This window comes from Sebastes umbrosus, chromosome 7 (assembly GCF_015220745.1).
Source record: "Sebastes umbrosus isolate fSebUmb1 chromosome 7, fSebUmb1.pri, whole genome shotgun sequence".
NCBI classification, from domain to species: domain Eukaryota; kingdom Metazoa; phylum Chordata; class Actinopteri; order Perciformes; family Sebastidae; genus Sebastes; species Sebastes umbrosus.
In genome coordinates, this window is record NC_051275.1 from 12,300,066 (window position 1) to 12,320,558 (window position 20,493).

At 43.3% G+C, this 20,493-nt stretch overlaps 1 protein-coding gene across 1 annotated transcript in view; it reads right to left on the reverse strand.

Annotated features, from left to right (window-relative positions):
- Positions 1-20,254, reverse strand: part of rtn4rl1b (reticulon 4 receptor-like 1b) — a 180,959-nt gene extending 160,705 nt beyond the window's left edge. The window contains exon 1 of the mRNA XM_037774537.1: positions 19,178-20,254. Coding sequence (XP_037630465.1) covers positions 19,178-19,190 — 13 coding nt within the window. The 5' untranslated portion in view covers positions 19,191-20,254. The remainder of the gene's footprint in view (positions 1-19,177) is intronic.
- Positions 20,255-20,493: the final 239 nt, after the last annotated feature.

Sequence of the window (20,493 nt, forward strand, 5' to 3'; positions counted from 1 at the left end):
ACAAAAGATCCCCCAGACCCATGTGTGCTGTACTGACTGGTCTGTCATCTGTGCATCATCCAGAAAGAGAGAAGGAAAGAGAGTGCGAGGGAAAGGATGAGGCGGGGGGGATACTCAAATATATGGTAACACTGCATGAATTTTTCATCTGCCAGCAGCTGTTTTTGTAACCTTTTCTCAGGGCAGCAGCCACTGTGGTTTCTGCAGTGCCAGAGAGTCATTGGCACGTCAGGCTTGGCAGCCATGGGAATCTGAAGGAGCGCGAAAAAACAGAGGAGGTGGGGTCGTTGGCCCGGGTGGCAGGTCAGCTGCGGGGGGACGAATGCTTCGGCCTCTGGGGTCTTTGGTTTTGTTCAAGAAGACAACGGGCGTGTGTGCTGCGGTGAATGGATGTCCCTGGCAGGTTTCCCTTAGAGGGAGTCAGGCAAGAGACAGGATGCTTATCCCTGGAGAAACTGCCCAACCCTCTGTGCCAATTTGGGTCCTGCTGCTGGTGCATGATGGGAAAGAAAAATATCCCTCCCTCCCTCTTTCCCTCCCCTGTGAAAAGCACCCTGACCTGAATACAGATTCAGACGAATAATACTGGCTCTGTAGACGAGGGCAGACACGACTTTTTTGAGTATTCATCATCTAAAAACTCCCCCCACCCCTCTCTTCAAGGTGAGATTTTGGGCGTGAGGACTGCAGCATCATGCTCCGGCTTGTGAACCGAGCAAGAAAGCATGAGAAAAGACAGGGAGAGCGCTGTAGAGGAGCGAGAAAAACAAGCAAATGTGACTGCGCAGTTGAGAGCTGCAGCCCCAGATTCACAATCATACTGGGAATCACAACACTTTTTAATAATTCAGGATGAATAGAGGAGAAAAAAAAACTCTACAGCAAGCGAGGAAGCCAAGGAAATGACAGGGAGGAAAAGGCTCCAACAACACTCTCCGTGCAAAATCTCCCAGTGTGGAGACAGGTCTGAATGACATGCTATAGGGTTACACTATACGATAGTCTATAGAGAGTTCTTTTAGCATGGAGAATCGCTGTGCTACTTGTTATTTATGACCTTGGCTCACTCCATTCTCGAGCAACAGTCTACCTCACCATGATGTCTTTGTTGTGTGTGCAGCTATGCTTAAGAATGAGGGAAATCATAAATTCTCGCAAATTGACTATCAATTTCACGTTGTAAACATGTAATCTGAATGTGGGTGGCGGAGTACGCTCTGCCTGTACCTGAGGACACATTTCAAGTACCAAACGAAATGCACAATTACCGTGGTTCGATTTTTCAATTTGACGAAGCACCTGTTCGGTTTCTTCGACAATACTTTACTTTTACCGTGGTGGCGTTAAATTTCTAATTTATTTGGTCTCAAATGAGTCAGTTCATTTTGCTTGTTTTACTTCTCCCGACCCTGGCCCGAACCACATCTCATTATGTTCCACTGTTCTTAATTTCTTACCACTGGCAACAAGGTAGCGAGAGAGAGAAAAAAAACACAAAACATTTGCCAATTAGTCTGAGCCCTTGTGATTTTGCCACTCTTGCTAACAATTCCAATTTACATTAATTATTCATTTTGAGGCCGCACACACAGTTGTCCCTGCCAGAAGGGCTTTGAAAGAGAGGAAGTGCTGCGGTGAGATCTAATCGCTTGTGTTGACGCTGTTGTGTTTCAAATAGCACCACTTTGCATGACTGTCATCCTGTTTTTCTTGTGTCGGATTATTTTATGTGTGGATAATGTTCTATATGCGTCATGTTGAAATCTATGGTGTATAGTCCTGCATCAAAAGGGACCATGATATCTTCAGAAAAGGTTGGAGGTGTGTAGAAATGCCCCCGTCTGTCTGCAGAATGTGCTGCTTGGGATCTGATTTTTCTGTGACCTCTGTTTATTCTGTCATTATAAATCTGCATTCAAAATGAAACCGTGCCAGTTATCCTGAAGTCTCTGTAAGACAGACCACCCAATCAGCTGTGAAACCGATAATGTCATTACACAAACAAGCTTTGAAAATATTGGATTAATGAAAGGGCATCATTGTAAAATTCTAAAAAAAAGTATAACCTACTAAACTTTCTAAATTCCTCACTGATAAAACTGTTTTTTTGTGTGTAAATGGCCTTGCCCCAGAACTAGTGTGTAAAATTATTTCAAAATATAACAGCAAAGGAGCCACTATGAGGGCAGAATTAAGTGGAGACTGTAAACCGGAAAAAAATCTTTTCCAGTTAAAGGCCCACAGATTTGGAACTCCCTGCCATCAGAAATAAAATGCGGCTGTCAAAGTTTGAGTGTGATAAAAACGCTTTTTAATGTCACTAATATCTCTAACGCATTAATGCAATTTGCGATTTTTTCATGTAGCGGGCTCCGTTTCAAAGCTAGGGTGAAGATACTGGCATCATATGAAACTAGAAAACCATCAATCCATTCAACCATGTCATACTAGCTTGTCACAAAGGAGGCTAAATAACACTCCAAACTTGCACTAAATTTTGGCGTGGAAAAACTGACATAGCCATTTTCAAAGGGTTCCCTTGACCTCTGACCTCAAGATATGTGAATGAAAATGAGTTATATGGGTACCCACAAGTATTCCCTTTACAGACATGCCCACTTACTGCATCCTTTGTTGCCTGTTGGGCTTGATTGATTTTATGCTAAGTGCAGTACCTGCAAGGGTTTCTAAACAGTGTTTGTCATTGTTTTGTGTTGTTAATTGATTTCCAATAATAAATATATAAATACATTTGCATAAAGCAGCATATTTGCTCACTCCCATGTTGATAAGAGTATTAAATACTTGAGAAATCTCTCTTTAAAGTACATTTTGAACAGATAAATAATGTGTGATTAATTTGCAATTAATCGTGATTCAATATTTTGATCAATTAACAGCCCTAGTTTCAGCCCTTAGAGTATATTATGTGTTTTAGCCTAACCAGGGACAAGGACTGCAAATTAACAACGGCCAGAAGTCTTCCATGCAGTGCATCGGTTTTATTTTATCTAAATGTAACAATGCCAACTAAAATCTACAAAAAAAAAACCCACCTTGGCACATTTTGTCCATACTTCCATCTCTTTTCAACAATGTCTTGTTTATTGTTGTGACTGGAGATAAGCTGGAGCTCTGTGAGTGTTTACTGGGCTGCAGGGGGTTGAGCATGCTGAGCTGAGGGGTCACAGGACTGGTGCTGAGAGGTCACGGCCTTTATGTTCAGACATACTCTTCAGGGGATGCTGCTTTCTTTTGCCCAGTGTAAGTCCAAACACAAATGCTATAACACACACACACTTCTTAAGATGTGTCTTATTAATCACAAGCCAAAGAAGACGGAGCGAACAGGGCTCAGCTTGACTGCAGACCGTGGGAGCAGCAGACCTGGCTGTGAATCAGCACCAACCCAGGCAGATGTTGCATACTTGTTGCTTCTCCAGACAGGAGACTAATTTGCACAAATAGGGATGGAAGAAGTCCATCAGTAAGTAATACCAAAAGCTGCATACATTGTTATAATCAAGAGAAAAGATTCATTAGTATAAGATATATATAAGATTCATTGTTGAACGAGATGTTCTGGGATGTGAGCTTTGACATCTGACAAATTAAGACGTGTGTGGTTATATTTCTAATCAGCAAGACTTGGTCTTACATCTTTTTAAAATTTGTAAGCATTTACATCAGAGACGGAGTGAAAGAAGAAAAAAAAAATCCTTGTTTTAAATTAAATAAAAATGCCGTCTACTACAATATTCATAAATTCAAGACATAAACTCCAGCTCTATATACTGTAACTCTTACTCTACATAATCACTAACACACAGACCTACTTTGCTAGTTTTGTTTGGTTTCCAGAGCTGTCTTTCATAAAGGCCTATTTATATATTTTGACATCTGCCGTGTCTCTCATTTTTCTGCCGTGTCGACTTCGACTTGTTTTATTTTGTCACTGAAGTATTTGTGAAGACAGAGGTACCGAACGCCGCTACACCTCCCAGGCTAGATCACACGACAATCAGGGATCCATTCTGACAGAGGTTTTCTGCAAACATGCATATTGTCTGGTGTGACACAAACTGCAGTGACACGGCAAGACGCTGAAGGGAACGTCTTAATACGACTCGCCATCTTACCTCAGTCAGCACATTTTCCACATAAAAGTTGACCTCTGTGTTGTGTTGTCAAGATGTGCAACAAACATTGCAGATCAAAACTCTGAACATGTTAAAGGCGCAATGTGTAAGATCTGACCACATGCTCCAAAGAAATAGGGGGAAGCATTTCACCTCTACTAATGGGTCCATACCATAGGCCGTATATAAGAAGTGGACGTCTACACCGTGACGTCACCCATTGGTTTGTGGACTGCCGTTTTGAAGCCTCAAGTTCAGCATTTTGGCCATTGCCATCTTGTTTTTTTGCAACCAGACGTGACATGAGAGGGTGGAGCTAAGTACAACTGAACGCTGAATAAGACATTTACAGACAACCAAAATGTTAATATTAACTTTCATGAACTGGAAACACAGTGTGAAAGGGTTAAAGTTCTAAGATGAAAACAAAAACAACTCCCAGACCGGACAACGCTGTAGTAGCGACCTGTCAATCACAAGGTAGCCACGCCCTAAAGCATACCCTGCTATATGTGGTCTATTTGACTCTAAATGGGACCCGAACATCATGCTGTATTGATGAAGACTTGGAACTAGCAATTTAGATCATAAACTCTGGCCAGATCTTACACAATGCCTCTTTAAAGTGCAGCTCAACAACAACAACCAGCAAACCACAGTAGAAAATGTGAGTCAACACATGAAAAAAGTTGTTCTTTTACAGTCGAAACTCATTACTTAACACAACAGTTTGGTGTCAGCAGAAACAGAGCAGAACTTTATAGTACAAACTGTTTTGTTTCACACATACGTGATCACAATAACACATTCTTCGGGAGGACTATGTGGGCCATGGTGAGTAGATGAGTAGTGTATGGAGAGAGAGAAAGCTGAAACCTTTTAGTTCTATAGAAGTGCTTGCACCTGCTAGGTGGGAGGCAGAGCTGAAGAGGACTCATACATACAGCGATGTAACAACAATGGTGTGAATCTCCAACAGAGAGAGAGAGACTGTGTGTGTGTGTGTGTGTGTGTGTGTGTGCGTGCGTGCGTGCGTGCGTGCCTACGTGCGTGTGTACACCTGCAGCAAGATCGCCCCAGCTGCTCCCACACAGCGCCAAGAGCTATTCCAATCAGCAGGATAATAGCGCCATCATCGCATGGTTTCATAAGCCGAGGTGCTCCGTGCAGAGATGAAACTGACTAAATGTATGCATTCCAACAGACAGTTGCAAACCAGAGCAGTGTGTGCGCGGCGGGGGCCTGCTGCGAGGGGCACTGACAGATTGGGCTGTGGGCGCGCCTTCTTCTCACTGCCACATCATGTAGCTTGTACTGCGTGGAGGGACTTTGAGACAAGGATGATGTTTACATCATAAACAAGGTGTGAAATTTGGAAATAAACACAGCTCTCTGAAATCTAAGCAAGGGGAGGGGGCACTGGTTTCATTTCAGCTCTTCCATATTAATTGATCATTTTTGTATTTCCTTCTCCATTTTTTCTTTCTTTCTTCCAAACTTTTTCCTTTTTTTCCCGGAGGAATCATTATCTTTTACCCACAAAAAAAAACCAGATATTTCTTCTCAGACTTGTAAAACAATCTTGCTGCAACACAAGTGCTTCAAGCACCACATTATATTGTTTGCGAAGAAATAATGTTGGAAATTGTAAACATAATCATCCTTTCAGCCACTAGATGAAACTATTAAATGGCTTGGTTAGCATTTGTTTTCTCAGATGTTAGAGTAAAGCGTTTTAAAGAGGACCTATTGTGCTCATTTTCAGGTTCACATTTGTATTTTGGGTCTCTACTAAAACATGTTTAATGCTTCAAAAAATGCTTTATTTTTGTCATAACGGCTGAGCTGCAGCACCTCTTTTCACCCTTTGTCTGAAACGCTCTGTTTCAGCTCCTGGCCCCCCCTCTCAAACAGCCCAGTCTGCTCTGATTGGTCAGCTGGCCCACTCCGTTGCGATTGGTCAACTGAACCAAACTCTTCGGACTCCACTGCAGCTCTGCTCTAACTAGCTTTTTTTGAGGGTGTGCCAATCTAGCTGCTAGGCAAAATGTGTTACTTTGTGACATCACAACGTTGCGAAAAAAAAGGCGGGACTTCAAGCAAGGCGTTTCGGGCAGTTCAGGAGCAGTGTTTCTGTGGGGGAGAGTAACTCCCTTTGGCCTGGACTTTGGGCTTTGTAACTTTGCAGACATTTGTACATGCACAAAAAACGATATAACACTAAAGGAAAGGGGAAAAGCACAAAAGCATAATAGGTCCTCTTTAAGATTCTCAGTCTAGACATTAAGGCTGTACTGCGGCTGCTGCATGTGCAGTGCTTGTAAGACAGACACAGATTAGATGGGGTCTCCTGAGGCAGTTAACCCGATATTATTTTACTCTCAAACTATCCGTCAGTTCTAAGTTGGAGAACATAACTTATAATATAGCTACAAAAAAAAGGTCACTTCAAGAGAAAATGTCAAACTGGAAAAGCTTTTTCCTGCAGCTGTGTTTCCATCAATCCTCTGTCTCACCATGTTGTCACACACCTTTATCTCTGTGCCACGGCTAACAGGCATATTTGCATGTGTAATGTGTGTGTGAGAGTGAGCTTGTACATACATACATGCTCATAATAACTGTTCTTGTTCCTTGAAAAAGCCTCATCTGCACTGGTCCATGGAAATGGGCATCAGTCTTAGGGGTCAATGGGACTTTCATGTCGATGACACCATCTCAGGCACACACATATATATCTCTCAGACATCATTACAGCACACTTTATCTCCCTTTCCCATCATCCCTCCTCCTGTTTCACGCTCTCCTTTAATCCCCCCCCTTTCCATTTCAACAACTCTTTGTACTTGCTTTTTGATTTTTTTTCATTGTTGACAATGTCATTGAATCTATTAACTTCCCTTTGACCAGCACGTCACGCAGGCTCTCCCTCCGCCACGCAATCTGTTTCAATACAGATCCAGTTTGGCATGCATGCAGACATCTTCCTTATGCCTCTTTCTCATACATTGTGGTCTCTCAAAGAGAACGCCTCACATTCCCCAGAGAGTGCCGAACAAATATGTGGATGGGATTTAAGCAGAGTAAACAACAATGCAGTCTGCCAAATATAGCCACATATAAAACATACTATCGGGACAACATGCCCAGGTTTTTTTTTGTTATCACAATAGCTGGGTTAAAAGTTAGACTCAGATTGGTTGACTGACTGATCAGCAGCTACAGGAGGGCTCGGTTTGAAAAGGGGCTCCGGAGGATGTTGTGCACTCGGCTACCTAACTCCCAGCGACTGTTAACCTCCCCATCCATCAGAGGGGAGAGCAGCCGTGACACAAAAAACCTGCTTCTTCCATTAGAGCCCTGACAGAGCCTAATGCCTCTCTCTCCCTCTCTCTTCGGCCCTGCATCTCTCTGTTACAATAATGAAGTCTTCTGCCCCCCTCTGCTCCTATGAAGTGAGCAACTAAACAAGTCTTTAATAATACTTTTTTTTGTTACCTTCTCCCTCAGTGCCTTTTTGTTTTCCCTTGATGCCCTCGTCTTTGAGGGATGAGGGGGACTCACGTTGGCAATGGTGTGAATTAGCACACGGGGATGAAAGACCAGCTCTTATTATGGCCTAAACGCATGAGCACACTTCTGGGAATAGAGATGTGTAAATGAGCTCCACCACACCGAGTGCTGTCTTTTTCTGGGCTGTTGTTTTGCTCTTTTAAATAATTGACAAGGCTGTGCTTGTGAAGACAGGGACAAATCTGCTGAGTTAATGTCCCAGCCAGAGGAGTTTTAGTACCAAACGCTATCAATCCCCACCCCCTACCTAGAATTGTTACCGCCATGGCAGTTCATAAATCTTATGTAACCCCAGCTCAGCGATATAACAAGTCTATTCCACCAGCGTGTTGTGTTTATTGTTTTTGCTGGAGAGCTGGCGGTGGATGACATCTGCTATATTTACCCTCTAGATTACGTTTCCATTTTCCAAACAGCGCTTTAACGTCAGGCAGGTCTCTGCGTCGGGGCCGGGGACATATTAGCGCGATTGCTGAGGGCAAACTGTAGGCTGTCCCCGGCCATCTGGGGAATAAAGAGACTTGTAGTGTTTGCGAGAGTTGGAGCTGTCAGGGGTGCACACATGGCTCAGACAGTGATCTTATACTGGGGTTGTTGGGGCAGAGCCGTGGCCGTGTTCACTGTCAGACTGGGACATCTCTGTGTGCCTCCCGTGGGAATTGAGCAGTGTGTGATTGAGGCCTTGACTGGGCGCAGCAGCTACGAGACACAGCATACATGGTAGTGACTATCTATTAGCCTGGCAGGTTTTTTTTTCTTGCTTCTTTTCTTTTTTTTTTTACTGCAGGCGAGCAGGATGCAGCTTTCTCTTCAAGGTCCCTCGCCAACCACAGCAGATGGGTGGAAACCTCTCTTCGGAATAAAAACAGCTCTGAGCTTTCCCCTTTTTTGCTCACCATTAAAATACCAACGACAACAAAAAAACAACTACCCCTGCGCTGCCAAGGAAAGAAAATCCATATCTGATGGTGTTTTCATGCAAACATGGCCTTACTTATTCCGCCTTTACACCGCACCGTCGTGACATCTGTCCCTTTGTTGTTCCAAAATGAAAGCAGGAACAAGATGACAAAACGCTCCGAGAGTAGTTTGCTTTCCAAGCGGTTTCATCTTAAACCGAAAGCCACCTGGATTTTAGCCTGAGCAATGTGCAGAGGAAAAGGGCTTCATTAGGATGCACACTGCAAGATCGAGGTGATTGGAATGTAAAACGACCAGCTACCGGCTTCACGACTCCTCACTACTGTCTCTACACCTCCGTCCTAAAGCAGGGTCTCCCCAGCCACACCTCTTTCCAAAGAAAAAAGAAAAGAAAAAAGGCATCGCAATATCAGTTAAAGGGATAGTTCAGGTGTTTCTAAGTGGTGTTGTATGAGGTACTTATCCATAGTCAGTCTATTACCTACAGTAGATGACGTTTGGCACGCCCCGAGTTTGGAGAAACAGACAAGAGTTACCACACGGAAGCAAAGCGATGTACTGCTGTGGACGGGGCCGGCAGCAAAATGTATCTTATCCACCTAAAAGAAAGGCTCAACTAAAGAAATCAATATCAATTGAAGTGTATGCTATATTTAGAATATTTTCGCAGGTTTACCTTGCCGTCAGACAGCCCTTTCTGACGGGGAACTCTCGCCAAAGCAACCAAACTCTATTGAAAAAAAGGAGACCAGCAACTATCATGTTCTGCGATGTAAAATAAATGTTTTTTTTCAATGGAGTCTGGTTGCTTTGGCGAGAGCATAGTTAATAACTTCAGTTCTCAGTTGGAATCATAGGCTTTATAGCGGTCTCACGGCAAGGTAAACTGGTGAAAATATTCTAAATATAGCGTACACTTAAACTGATATTGATTTTTTTAGGTGGCTAAAATATGTTTTGCCACAGCAGTACATTCCTTTGGTTCTGTCTGCTTCTCCAAACTGGGGGCCGTCATCTACTGTAGATAACTGTAGATAATACACTGACTATGGATAATTACCTCATACAATCCCACTTCAAAACACCTGAGCTATCCCTTTAAGGAGGCCAAGGATGAAATGCAGCACAATACCAACATATGATTTTAACATACGCATCATGTGTCACAATCCACCTCAGCGTGTCAATCGCGTCCAGCATGGTACTCCGTACTCTCTTACCAACTACTGGAATAATTGGCTTATCTCTGGCACACAAAACAGCACCTTGCACCTCTATTGTGTGTCTGATGCCCAATGTTTATGATGCAAGGTCTTAATGGCTTGAATGGTTTCTGTGAGTGAGGGCCAGCGCTGAAGAGCAACGCTTGTTAAACAGACAAATGTCAAGGACTTCACTCTCATTCACAGCATGAAATACCCAAGGAGAGAGAGTGTGAGAGAGGTCCTCTCTGCACCAGAAATACATTTCGATTTGATGAAGGTAAGCTTGCGAACACAGAATTTGAAATTTTGAAAAAATAGAGAGTAAATTGAAACCGCTAACTCCAATCCTTGCTTATCCCCATTGTATGAGCCTTAATAAGGTCAAAATATGGTTCTGCTTCTGTAAATGACTGAATTTAAGACCATAAGACAATTGTAAGGGATTTGCGTGTAAAAAAAAAGATGTGTGATTGTGGAAAAGACCTTGGCCTATATTCTTGTAATTACTACAACTCCATCTGTGTCTCAGCCCTGCCTTTTAAATAACATTCATCCATCCTATCTTTTGGATTCCGGAGCAAATCCTCTTGTCCTCCTCCAGCCATTATACGAGACAACATCTGGTGCCAGTCTGTATCGATTCGCTCTTGGAATATTTAATACAATTAAATCATGCTGCTTTCAAGGAATAGTTGAATGTACAGCTTCTAAAAGTTAGATAAAAGCAAGGAAAGCTCACACTTTGTTTCGGCAGACCCCAACGAGATTGCAATGGCACCCCACAATTAGTCTAATCACCCTGCAGTGAGCGGGACTGAGTTTTTTAAGTGGCTCTGCATTTGCGGTATCACAGGCCACGGCGTGCATTACCATCACAGGACAAAATTAATCCTAACAGGCTGCAGCAATTACCTGAGCCCTGACTGTTCCTAAAAGTCAGTGTGAGCGCCGTGACAGACGTGTGAGCACAGATAACATTTGCCAGAACACAGACGCGGCAGATATTACAAGCAATGAGCTCAGATGTGACTGTGACACTAGCCTGTCTCATTAAAGCCTCGGACGAGGTGGCCGGCTCTGGCGGAGCTGTGGAGCAGGAGGTGAGTGGAGCGAAGACAGGAAAGCCTCGGAAAAAAAATGGAATTGAAAGATAGATTGTTCTTCCTTTTTCCTCATCACATTCCCCGCTGTGAGTGTTTTAATTTCACTCAGCAGCCAGAGCAGAAACTCTAATTTGGAAACATCTTTAAAACCCTGCGTACTCCCAGAGACTGAATTAGCCATTGTTTTCACGTCAAACATCTTGAAATAAATGAGTTCTGACTGTGACATGGATGGAGTGTGAGATTAATCTGAGGCATAATAAACAAGATGAATCAATGCCAGGAGTCAGATCAGTTCAGACTTAATGTCACACAGGACTCTGGCAGTGTGTGTACATACCCCAAGTCATGTCCGTGCTTTTGAGCTCACATAAGCCCCATTCCCACTGGACAGATAACCCACTAACACCCAATAACATCTGGCTTTTGTCTTTGGTGGGAAAGGTTACAATCGGCATTCATTCCCGGGACAAATGACTCTGCAGTAGTGATGGGTAATTATCGGCTCCACTAATTTTCATCCCTTCTCCGGTGCGATGCTATGTGACACGCGTTGAACAGTGGTTTAAATATTGACTGTGAAACTGGAGCGGGATTCAGAAGCTGTCAGGGGCCCAAATATCACCTTCCTACACCGTGTCCACACTGAATCTGTTATATGCACTTCTGTTACGTCATGTAAACAAACCACGTAGGCTACCTATCAGATGTGTGCTCGAAATCAGACTGGAGACGTAACCACTTATCTTCCTTCGTTTGTTCTTTCAAACAGAAAACGCACGTTTAATATTGTGATATTTACTGCAAATGACAAACAACATAGACAACAGCAGTAGGAAACTTTCAGCTCTCTGGCGATCTCCCTACAGCCAGCTGCCACCTTATTACGGTTTTTGTAGTGAAATGAGGAGGTATCGTATAGATAACTCCTCATTTCAACTTCACCAATCAGCCGCTCCTGGTCCATTGAGGCGATTTCAAGGCGAGCGACAGGAATAAATAGAAACAGCTGGGCGTCAAAACGGCGTGCCACGTTGTGCTGCGTCGCCAGGTCAGGACATTCCAGTAAAAAAGGACATGGTTCTTAAGCTTTCTTTTTGTTATTATAGAGTGGGATCAGGGATTTAAATCTATAGCACTGTAATTGTTACGTCTCATATGTTGGAAAATGCGCACCTCCTGAAAACTGTGTCTGTGATAACTTTTGGCTGCTGAGTCCAGGGCAGGTTGTTAAATTAGCGTTGGTAGCGTTGATAAATTTGGCGCTCCGGCTGCTGTCCGTGGTGCTGATCTAAGGCTGGTTTTCAGTGCGGGAGTTGCTGTTTGGTGAGCCTCTCCATGGTGGCATAGCAATTGTCTGTTTTGCAATTGTCTGGAGTGGTCATGTGTGTGTCCGCACAAGCATGTGCTTGTATTTGGGGCGAGAGCCCAAGAAAAAAATTTGCACCAGGGCCAATCACAATTATGTTACGCTGCTGTTGTGTGACGTTGAGTGTAACACACCAGAAAAAGAAAAAAAAAAACAGAAAGGCCAGTGCAATGGCACCAGCAAACTCACAATGGGAATGAAGTCTATCGCCTATTTTATATATATATAGGCTAGATATAGATATATAGGCTAATTTTGGTAGAAAAAGGGTAACACAAACCAAATTACAAATCCGTCCCTTTCTTTACTTGATAATAAGGAACATAAATGCACATGACAGACGCTCCCTTCACCCTTTTTTCCGTAACCTCTGCTCTATCTTGCGACGATATGCCACTCCATCTTGAGGACTTGCTAACGTTCAATGCCAAAAGGGCAGATGCCCAGGTGCTGGCGTAGCTGAATTGCTGTCCTCAGCACACAAAGGCGGTGTCGCCCTGGGGAGGATGGCTCAGGAATAGGGGAAGAGCTGTCAAAGTAACAGGAGAGCACCTGGGATTACTGTCAACAGTCTCCTACACTGTCTCCCTCCTCCACATCCCTCACCCCCCCCCATCTCCTAAGATCTATGGCTTTCTCATTGACATTGACCTTTAAACTCCAATTAGCCACTTAATCAGAAATTAATTATTAATATTAGAAAAACCAACGGGGCTTAGGTTGTTTGTCTCTTTCACCTCATTATCATCCGCTAATGACCATCCTTGCATCTCATTTCCACAACAAAGGCATGGGGAGATGGCGTTTGCACAAGAATCAGGTGATTTTTTTTTTGTAAAGGGCAAATGCAGATGGACAGATTTTTTTTCCATGCACGTGCTGTAAATTCCACCCCACGAGTCCCCTCCTTCCAAGTGTCCCGTGGATTTAATCACTCAGATGTCTCTTCAGACTGCATAAATAAAGAGAGTCCTCAGCTGCATATAAGAGGACTGCATAAACTTGTGAACTCAGAGCCCTCGCGCCGTAATTCAGTGTGAAATGGTTGACAGGGAAGTGTGAAAATGGCTCCCGGAAAAAGAAAAAAAAACAGTTCATGGTGAAAAAAAAAAAGTGACATGCACACCAGTCAGTGCTGTCTTCTTCTCCGCACACACACACATTTGTTAATTATTTGTCATCTTCTGTTCGGTGTCACGTGGGGAAGCTGTGCCGGAGGCTTCTATGGAGACTCCTGAGTATTGGCCACTAAATAAATGGCTTTTGGATTCAAACAACCTCCTTTGGCTAAATAAGATGTTTGGAAAGCACTGACAGAGCCAGAGGTGCACTGTGTGGCGGTTTAATAAATGTGACTCAGCTTTCCAATAATTGGTAATGTTCCTCTTGACGCTGCGTTTTCTGGGCTGGATCTACAGACTTACCAGCGGGTCAATTTGTTCAAGTTTTTGGTTGCCTTATCCTACTACATCAGAGTTTATACTCTCATATTCCTATGTCTATGTGATGTCTTGATTCTAGCATTTTAAACACAGAAGAAGGGTCTCTTCTTAAGCAGACAGGAGCAGAAGTGTTGTCCTCCTCTCAGATTTGCTTTCTATTTTTCAGGGCGGCTTAGATAGATTTAGGGGGATCAGTTTGAGGTTTATATTTTCGCTCCTCTCTACATTATCCTCTCCACTTCCCTTCAAACCTCCTCTCCCCTTAAACCCCCAGTCATCAGTCCACGCTGCCTCTCACCCGCACTTCGGAAACACAAGCCTTGGCTGAAAAGTACAACAATGCGGAGTTGACAAGGAACGATAGCAGAGGGCTGACACTGTGAGAGGATTAGGATGATGATTATATGAGCGGGGAATCTACTCTCTTTAAATAGAACTCTCTCTGGGCCTCGACGACGGCTCAAAGTTTGCAACATATTCCAGTGCCAGATGGGCATTTATTGCTCAATCATATCAAATCACATGCATGGGGTTAGCTTCAGGGGCGCTGCGGAAAAGCCTCTGTTTGTGCTTTGGTAACAAAGAGAGTCCATTTGCTTTTATGACTTCAATATTTTTGCTTTATAATCATCAACATAGCACTTGATGTCTATGAGTCATATCATCCTTTGGTTGGAATCATCTCCCTGACAGAAGAGAGGAGGCCCCTTGACCCCTTTGTGGGAATCAGAATCGGAGCTGTGTTGGCTGAAGAGCTGCTCTGACGCCACCGTGAGAAACAAGTGAGCAGAACTGGAGAGCTGAAGAGCAAAGGCCACACAGGTGTTTCCCTTGTGCTGCATTCATTGTGCTGAGCTCATTAATGGCAAATCCCCCAACCCTGTCTGCGAACTGAAAACAACACGAGCAACGCGCTACGTTAACGTCAGCGCTCGTAATTGCGGTTGATTTACAAAATATGATTACTAAATGTTACAAGATTTCATTATCGCTACAAGTAATTATCTCCGCATATTGTCAATCACTGGAGATGGGAGATTAAGGAGACGACTGTGGTGCTTTTTCTTTTTGTTTTAGATGACATGTTTATGACAGAATGTTGAAAATTTCAATTAATTAGCATTCATACGATTGCTGGTGTGTTCGCCAGCGTGCACAAAACATAAAGCTTGTTCTTACGGCCGCCTTTGTTCTCTCTGAGCCAAATTCCATTAAAAAATGCTCATCACGTTAAATGAAGTCAATGCAAATGCATTTCCCAATTAGTCTTATCTTGCTAGTCTGACACTTCCAAAATGCAAACCTTACCATAATTGTGTACGCATGTGTGTGTGTGTGTGTGTGTGTGTGTGTGTGTGTGTGTGCAAGCGTGCACATACACTCCTCTGCTTTTGTGAGCCCTTCAGAGTCCTGCTTTAGGTTAAGAACATTTGTGGATGCTGATGGATTAACTTAAAGTATAAGGGTATAAGGGTTGAGGTAAGGCCTGTAGTGCTGACACTTAAAGCTGCTTATCGGTGGTTTTGCATGATTTAAGTACAAATTATGTATGTATTACATTACAGCCAGAGCATACCAGTTTTACAGAGTATGACATAGGTAGTGAGTGATTTCCTATTGCTGCCAGGTCTGTTTTAGTTCATGCAACTACAGTATGACGCTCTACTTAGAGACTCTAAACTAACTTGAGACCATAGTCCAGGCCTAATCAATTACTTTTTGAGAAGGGCCGGATTCAGCCCACGGGCCGCCAATTGAATAGGCCTGCCATAGACTGTATAAGAAGTGGAGTCAGCGTGACGTCACCCATTGGTTTGAGGGCTGCCGTGTTGAAGCCTCGAGTTTGGCATTTTGTCCGTCGCCATCTTGGTTCTTTGCAACCAGAAGTGACACGAGAGGGTGGAGCTAAGTACAACCAAACGCTGAATAAGACATTTTAGACGACTACAATTTTACAATTAACTTTCATGAATTAAAAACACACTGTAAAAAGGTTAAAGTTGAAAGAAAAAATGCGGACAACTCCCAGACCGGACAATGCCGTGGTAGCGACCTGTCAATAACAAGGTAGCCATGGCCTCAAGCATCCCCTGCTTTATGGTCTATTTGACTCTAAATGGGGACCATAATTTACTAAAGGAACATCATGCTGTATTGAAGAAGACTTGAAACTAGCGATTGAGATCATAAACTCATGTTTACAATGTTTACTGAGGTAATAAATCAAGTGAGAAGTAGGGTCATTTTCTCATAGACTTCTATTCAATCAAACTTCTTGTCGCCCCCTGCTGGCTATTAGAAATAATGCAAGTTTAAGGCACTTCTGCATTGGCTTCACATTTCAGACCTTTTCACTTACCGACTGCTTGAGACAAGGAATCTATCACAATGTACATGAAATTGGCTACATTTTTGTTACACGTTGTTTCTGTATGGTGAGCGTAGATGCAATGAGGGACAGTTTTGTTTTGCATTTAAAAGGTTGCTTTAGAAGGTCTGAAATCTCGTGCACTTTGACATGTACTTAAAAGCACCAAAAAAAAGGGGTTTTAAAAATAGTCTCTAGCCTGCAATAGCATCGCCATGCAACAATGATGTAAAGGATTATAATATATGGGTGAATTAATGTTGTGTTTGATATTCTCAAGCATGTTTCAAATTGATTTCCATGCTCTTCTGCAATGAATAGAAAACAGTGGCTGCCCATGGGATTGAGAGATTCTATGACATCCAGGTCAGCAACACATTTGTAGCATAGCATCCTCATGATGACAGAAGTACAAGGATGTGTATTCGTCTTTGTGTTTGAGGGGGTGGCACATTGACAGAAGTGTTCTTTTCCAGCAAGGATATGTGACTTCCATACCTGCCTATGCTTGTCTGCATGGATCATGTGTCATGCACCTAACACTACAATCCAAAAGGTGGCACAAAGCAAAAAAAAGCCTCGGCTGAGCCTCCTCCAATAATCCTGAATAACACGTAGCGGGAATTACAGCACGTCACACGCAGCATGGTATATTCAGTGGACATCTCGTCCTTTCCATCTCAGAGCTGTTCTGACAGATCATCCCTTGTGCCCACTCTATGGCTGGCTGGTTTTGAGGAAAAGAGAGATTGTGGAAGCGAGAGAGTGAGATAGACGGAAAAGCCAATACGGAGATGGAATGACATGTATGCTTGCATGGATACATCAATGTACACATGTACCCAGAGACACACTCGCTCTCACACGTGTCGTTGTTCCATAAGCCACTGAAAAGACACACAATCAGAATCACAAACACCGTTCTGACTGTTCAAACAAAGATACGAGGACCGTGTTGTCGCACCTGCGGTTGAACACACACTGAAACTAACGCACATGTCTAGACATATTTGTGGACATGATCGCACCTTGTCGCAGCATTGATCAACCTGTACAATCTCACGGCCCACAGATGAAGAGATCAGCAGCCGGAAGACTGTCAGACAAAAGCGAGAACCAAAAGGCCATCATAACATCTACATGGCCACTCCATTAACATGGTAATTAGGCACAGCAGGCCACAATGTGAAGTCAATCTGGGAGGTGCTGCCAGTGTGATGTGTCAGCTAAGAAACTTTCCTATGCATTTGTGAATGGTGGATCTGTCACAGTAAATGCATCAGCCAGGCTCCCTGGAATGTGTTATTTTAGGTGCAAAAAAATTCAAATTCACCAGAGAACCTCTGCGCTGTTCCTGCCAACGCTGACGCATCTCTCTGCCTCACTATTGTAGACTCAGACATGCTGGCATACTGAGCACTTTTGGCAGACTGGTGGTGAAATCTGTAATATCTAATCTAATCTAATCGTTGAAGTTGTTTGTCTTGAATTAAGTGATTTTCCGTCCGTCACTGAGCGGGCGGTAAGACGGTTGATTCACATGCAGAAACCCTCGGAGGGAGCAGGGACCACGGAGCATGGTTGGAGTACAAAATCCTCACCACCAACGTCTGGTTTGTAACCATCAACATAAATGGAAAATGAATGTGTGCTGTGGGAAATCATCTCCTTGAGGATCTGTTGATGATAATGATACATTATCAACAGTAATAGCATTTACCAGCACGTCCATTAGTTTGACACAAAACAGACCGAGACATGTTTGCTCATACATTAAACAGAAAAGAGCCTCTTTCTGGAACGCAACCGTGACTCACCCTTTAAAAATCCAGACGTTCTCATAAATGATAAAAAGATCAGTTATGAGAAGCTGTCAGGATGCAGATTTAGACAATAGGCCTTCCCTCAAAGCTGTTATAGCCATAAGTACTCATCAACCATGGCGTGTTTCATCTCCACTGTTGGAACAGCAATAATCGATCTGATGGCAGCAAGAAAAACATGTTGTTTTTCCTCTTGCCCCTGAGGCACACAGCAGAAACACACACACACACACACACACACACACACACACAAACTAAACAGATGTTTTTTCACAAGACAGACTGAATAAATACAAACATAAACACAAGCGGCAATTGTTGTCGCCACACATGTCTCCGTGTGAGGGTTTTGAGTAGCTGTTAAGCTACTTTTGCTCCATATAAACTCCATAAAATGAACCCAACAGAAGAGGAGGCTTGTTCTCACTCATGACAAAGTGATAGGCAAGGCTTGGTCTAACGCAATGGTTCTGTAAGTGGGGTCTAGGGACCTCTGGGGGTCCCTCGGGGAGCTCCAAGGGCTCCAGCAAAAACCAGGAACAGTTTAATTTCACCCTTATTTCACTCCCTGGATAATAGCACAATGGGAGCATGTATTACTGTAATCTATTCTCAATAGAGATTTTTTTACTCTATGCCAGGCATTGACAGTTATGCAGCTGTATGGCCAATGAATTAAAGCCTAGACAGAAAGAAACTGCTCCTTGGGACATCAAATAGGAGTCTGTTGTTTATATCCATCTGTGGGATCTTTGATATTAAAAGTTGGAGGAGCCCTTCCCTTTTATTATATGAGGTGCTAAAGGTCTCCAGTGTTCATATAGTGTGAAGCCAGGAGGAGAATAACCCCATGAACTGCGGTTTGATCCATCACATCCAGATGTACTGACACACACAGTGGAATAATAATGCCTTCAGCAGAGAGAGAGATAGCCTTGTGACCCGGGTACAACTCATAAACTGCAGTGCGGCATCGGCTGTATTAATAGCGCATATAGTCCTCCTGCATGTTTCCCCTAGAAAAAAAAATTAATATTTCATTGCCCAGCAATCTTTCAGTGCGTGTTGTTGCAAATTAAAGATGCGCTTCGAGTGGCGCATCGTCTGCATCCGGAATGTGTCATATTTAAACATCTGTTTCATAACAGTAAAAACACTATATATCACATTACGCACAGCCTAATTCAGCCTAAAAAGGATGCGTAATAGCAGGAAAAGTTGAGTATTTACTCACCCCTTTGGAACATTTTGTAGGCCTAGGTGTATTTCGTCCTGTGTCCTCTGAGAATCATCTATTCTTATATTCCAGACTTCGAACTTGTGCGCTTTTCGAGTTTCGAAGTTGATCCGGAGCTCTCGAATGTCAGTTGTCACTCCTCGGGATTTTCTTCTTGCGATCCAGTTGCACCGCAGACAGCCGTGGTATATGTGATGATAAACATTGAGATTAAACAATATAATCTCCGTTTCCACAAAGTCGGACCTGGGAAATTAGGCGACAATCATTGCGGAACAGACGCGCAAAAACCATCCACCTCTCGGTCCGGAATAAAACGGTAACTCCTCCAGTGTGTGTGTGTGTGTGTGTGTGTGGTTCAAGCTGAAACGCACCGATACAACCTCTGATAGCCAACTCCTTTTTTTCAGACGCAAATGACCGTAGAGATGCTGCACATCAGTTCTGAGGGGCAAGAAAAAAGCCCAGATGTTTAAATTCAAGTGGCCAATGTTGAAATTCCTCTCTCCTTGCGCTTCAGAGCCGCTCAAAATCGCATCACATTCGTTAAAATCTCTAATTAACATAAGTTATTTGGATTCACATTCCGCCTCTGATGTCGGATTATAGGCTATAAAACGCAGACTCCTCAAATCCTCCTTAATAATGTAGACTTTGATGCCTCCGGGTTTTCCTTAAAATCCCCCTCTCTCCTTTTTTTTTGTCAGCTCTCCTCTCCTCTCTTCTCCACTCGCAATTGTTACATTCCTGTGATGTTTGTGTCTGTGAAGATCTCTCTCCGCTTTCCACCTCTATGGATCAGAGCTCGCTGATGCGCTCAAGGAGGGAGAAAGTGTGTTGTAGCTCCTCTCAGCTCCTCCACCGGGCAGCATCCTGCTCTGCTCCATCTCCATCCCTCTCACTGACTCTGTCCTCTGTCCTCTGTGTCTGTCTGCGCACAGCGTGACACACACTCACTGCTCCCTGACACCAGAGGTCTTCTTCATAGGAAATATATGATATGACATATAACAGGACCAATAACCCTAAATGGAACAACAATGTATTAACCAGCAGACAACATATTCAGGGGATATTTCATGTGATGATGCTTCTCATTCTGTAGACGGAGACAGCTGCAATAAAAGCCACTGCTCTTTTTTGCTGATTAAATAGCCTCCACCCAAATCAATATCTTATAGATAATAGACTATAATGCAATAGGTAAACTCTCTCTCTCTCTCTCTCTCTCTCTCTCTCTCTCTCTCTCACACACACCCACACACACACACTGAAAATAACAATGAGATATCATTACATTATTTACTGAACTA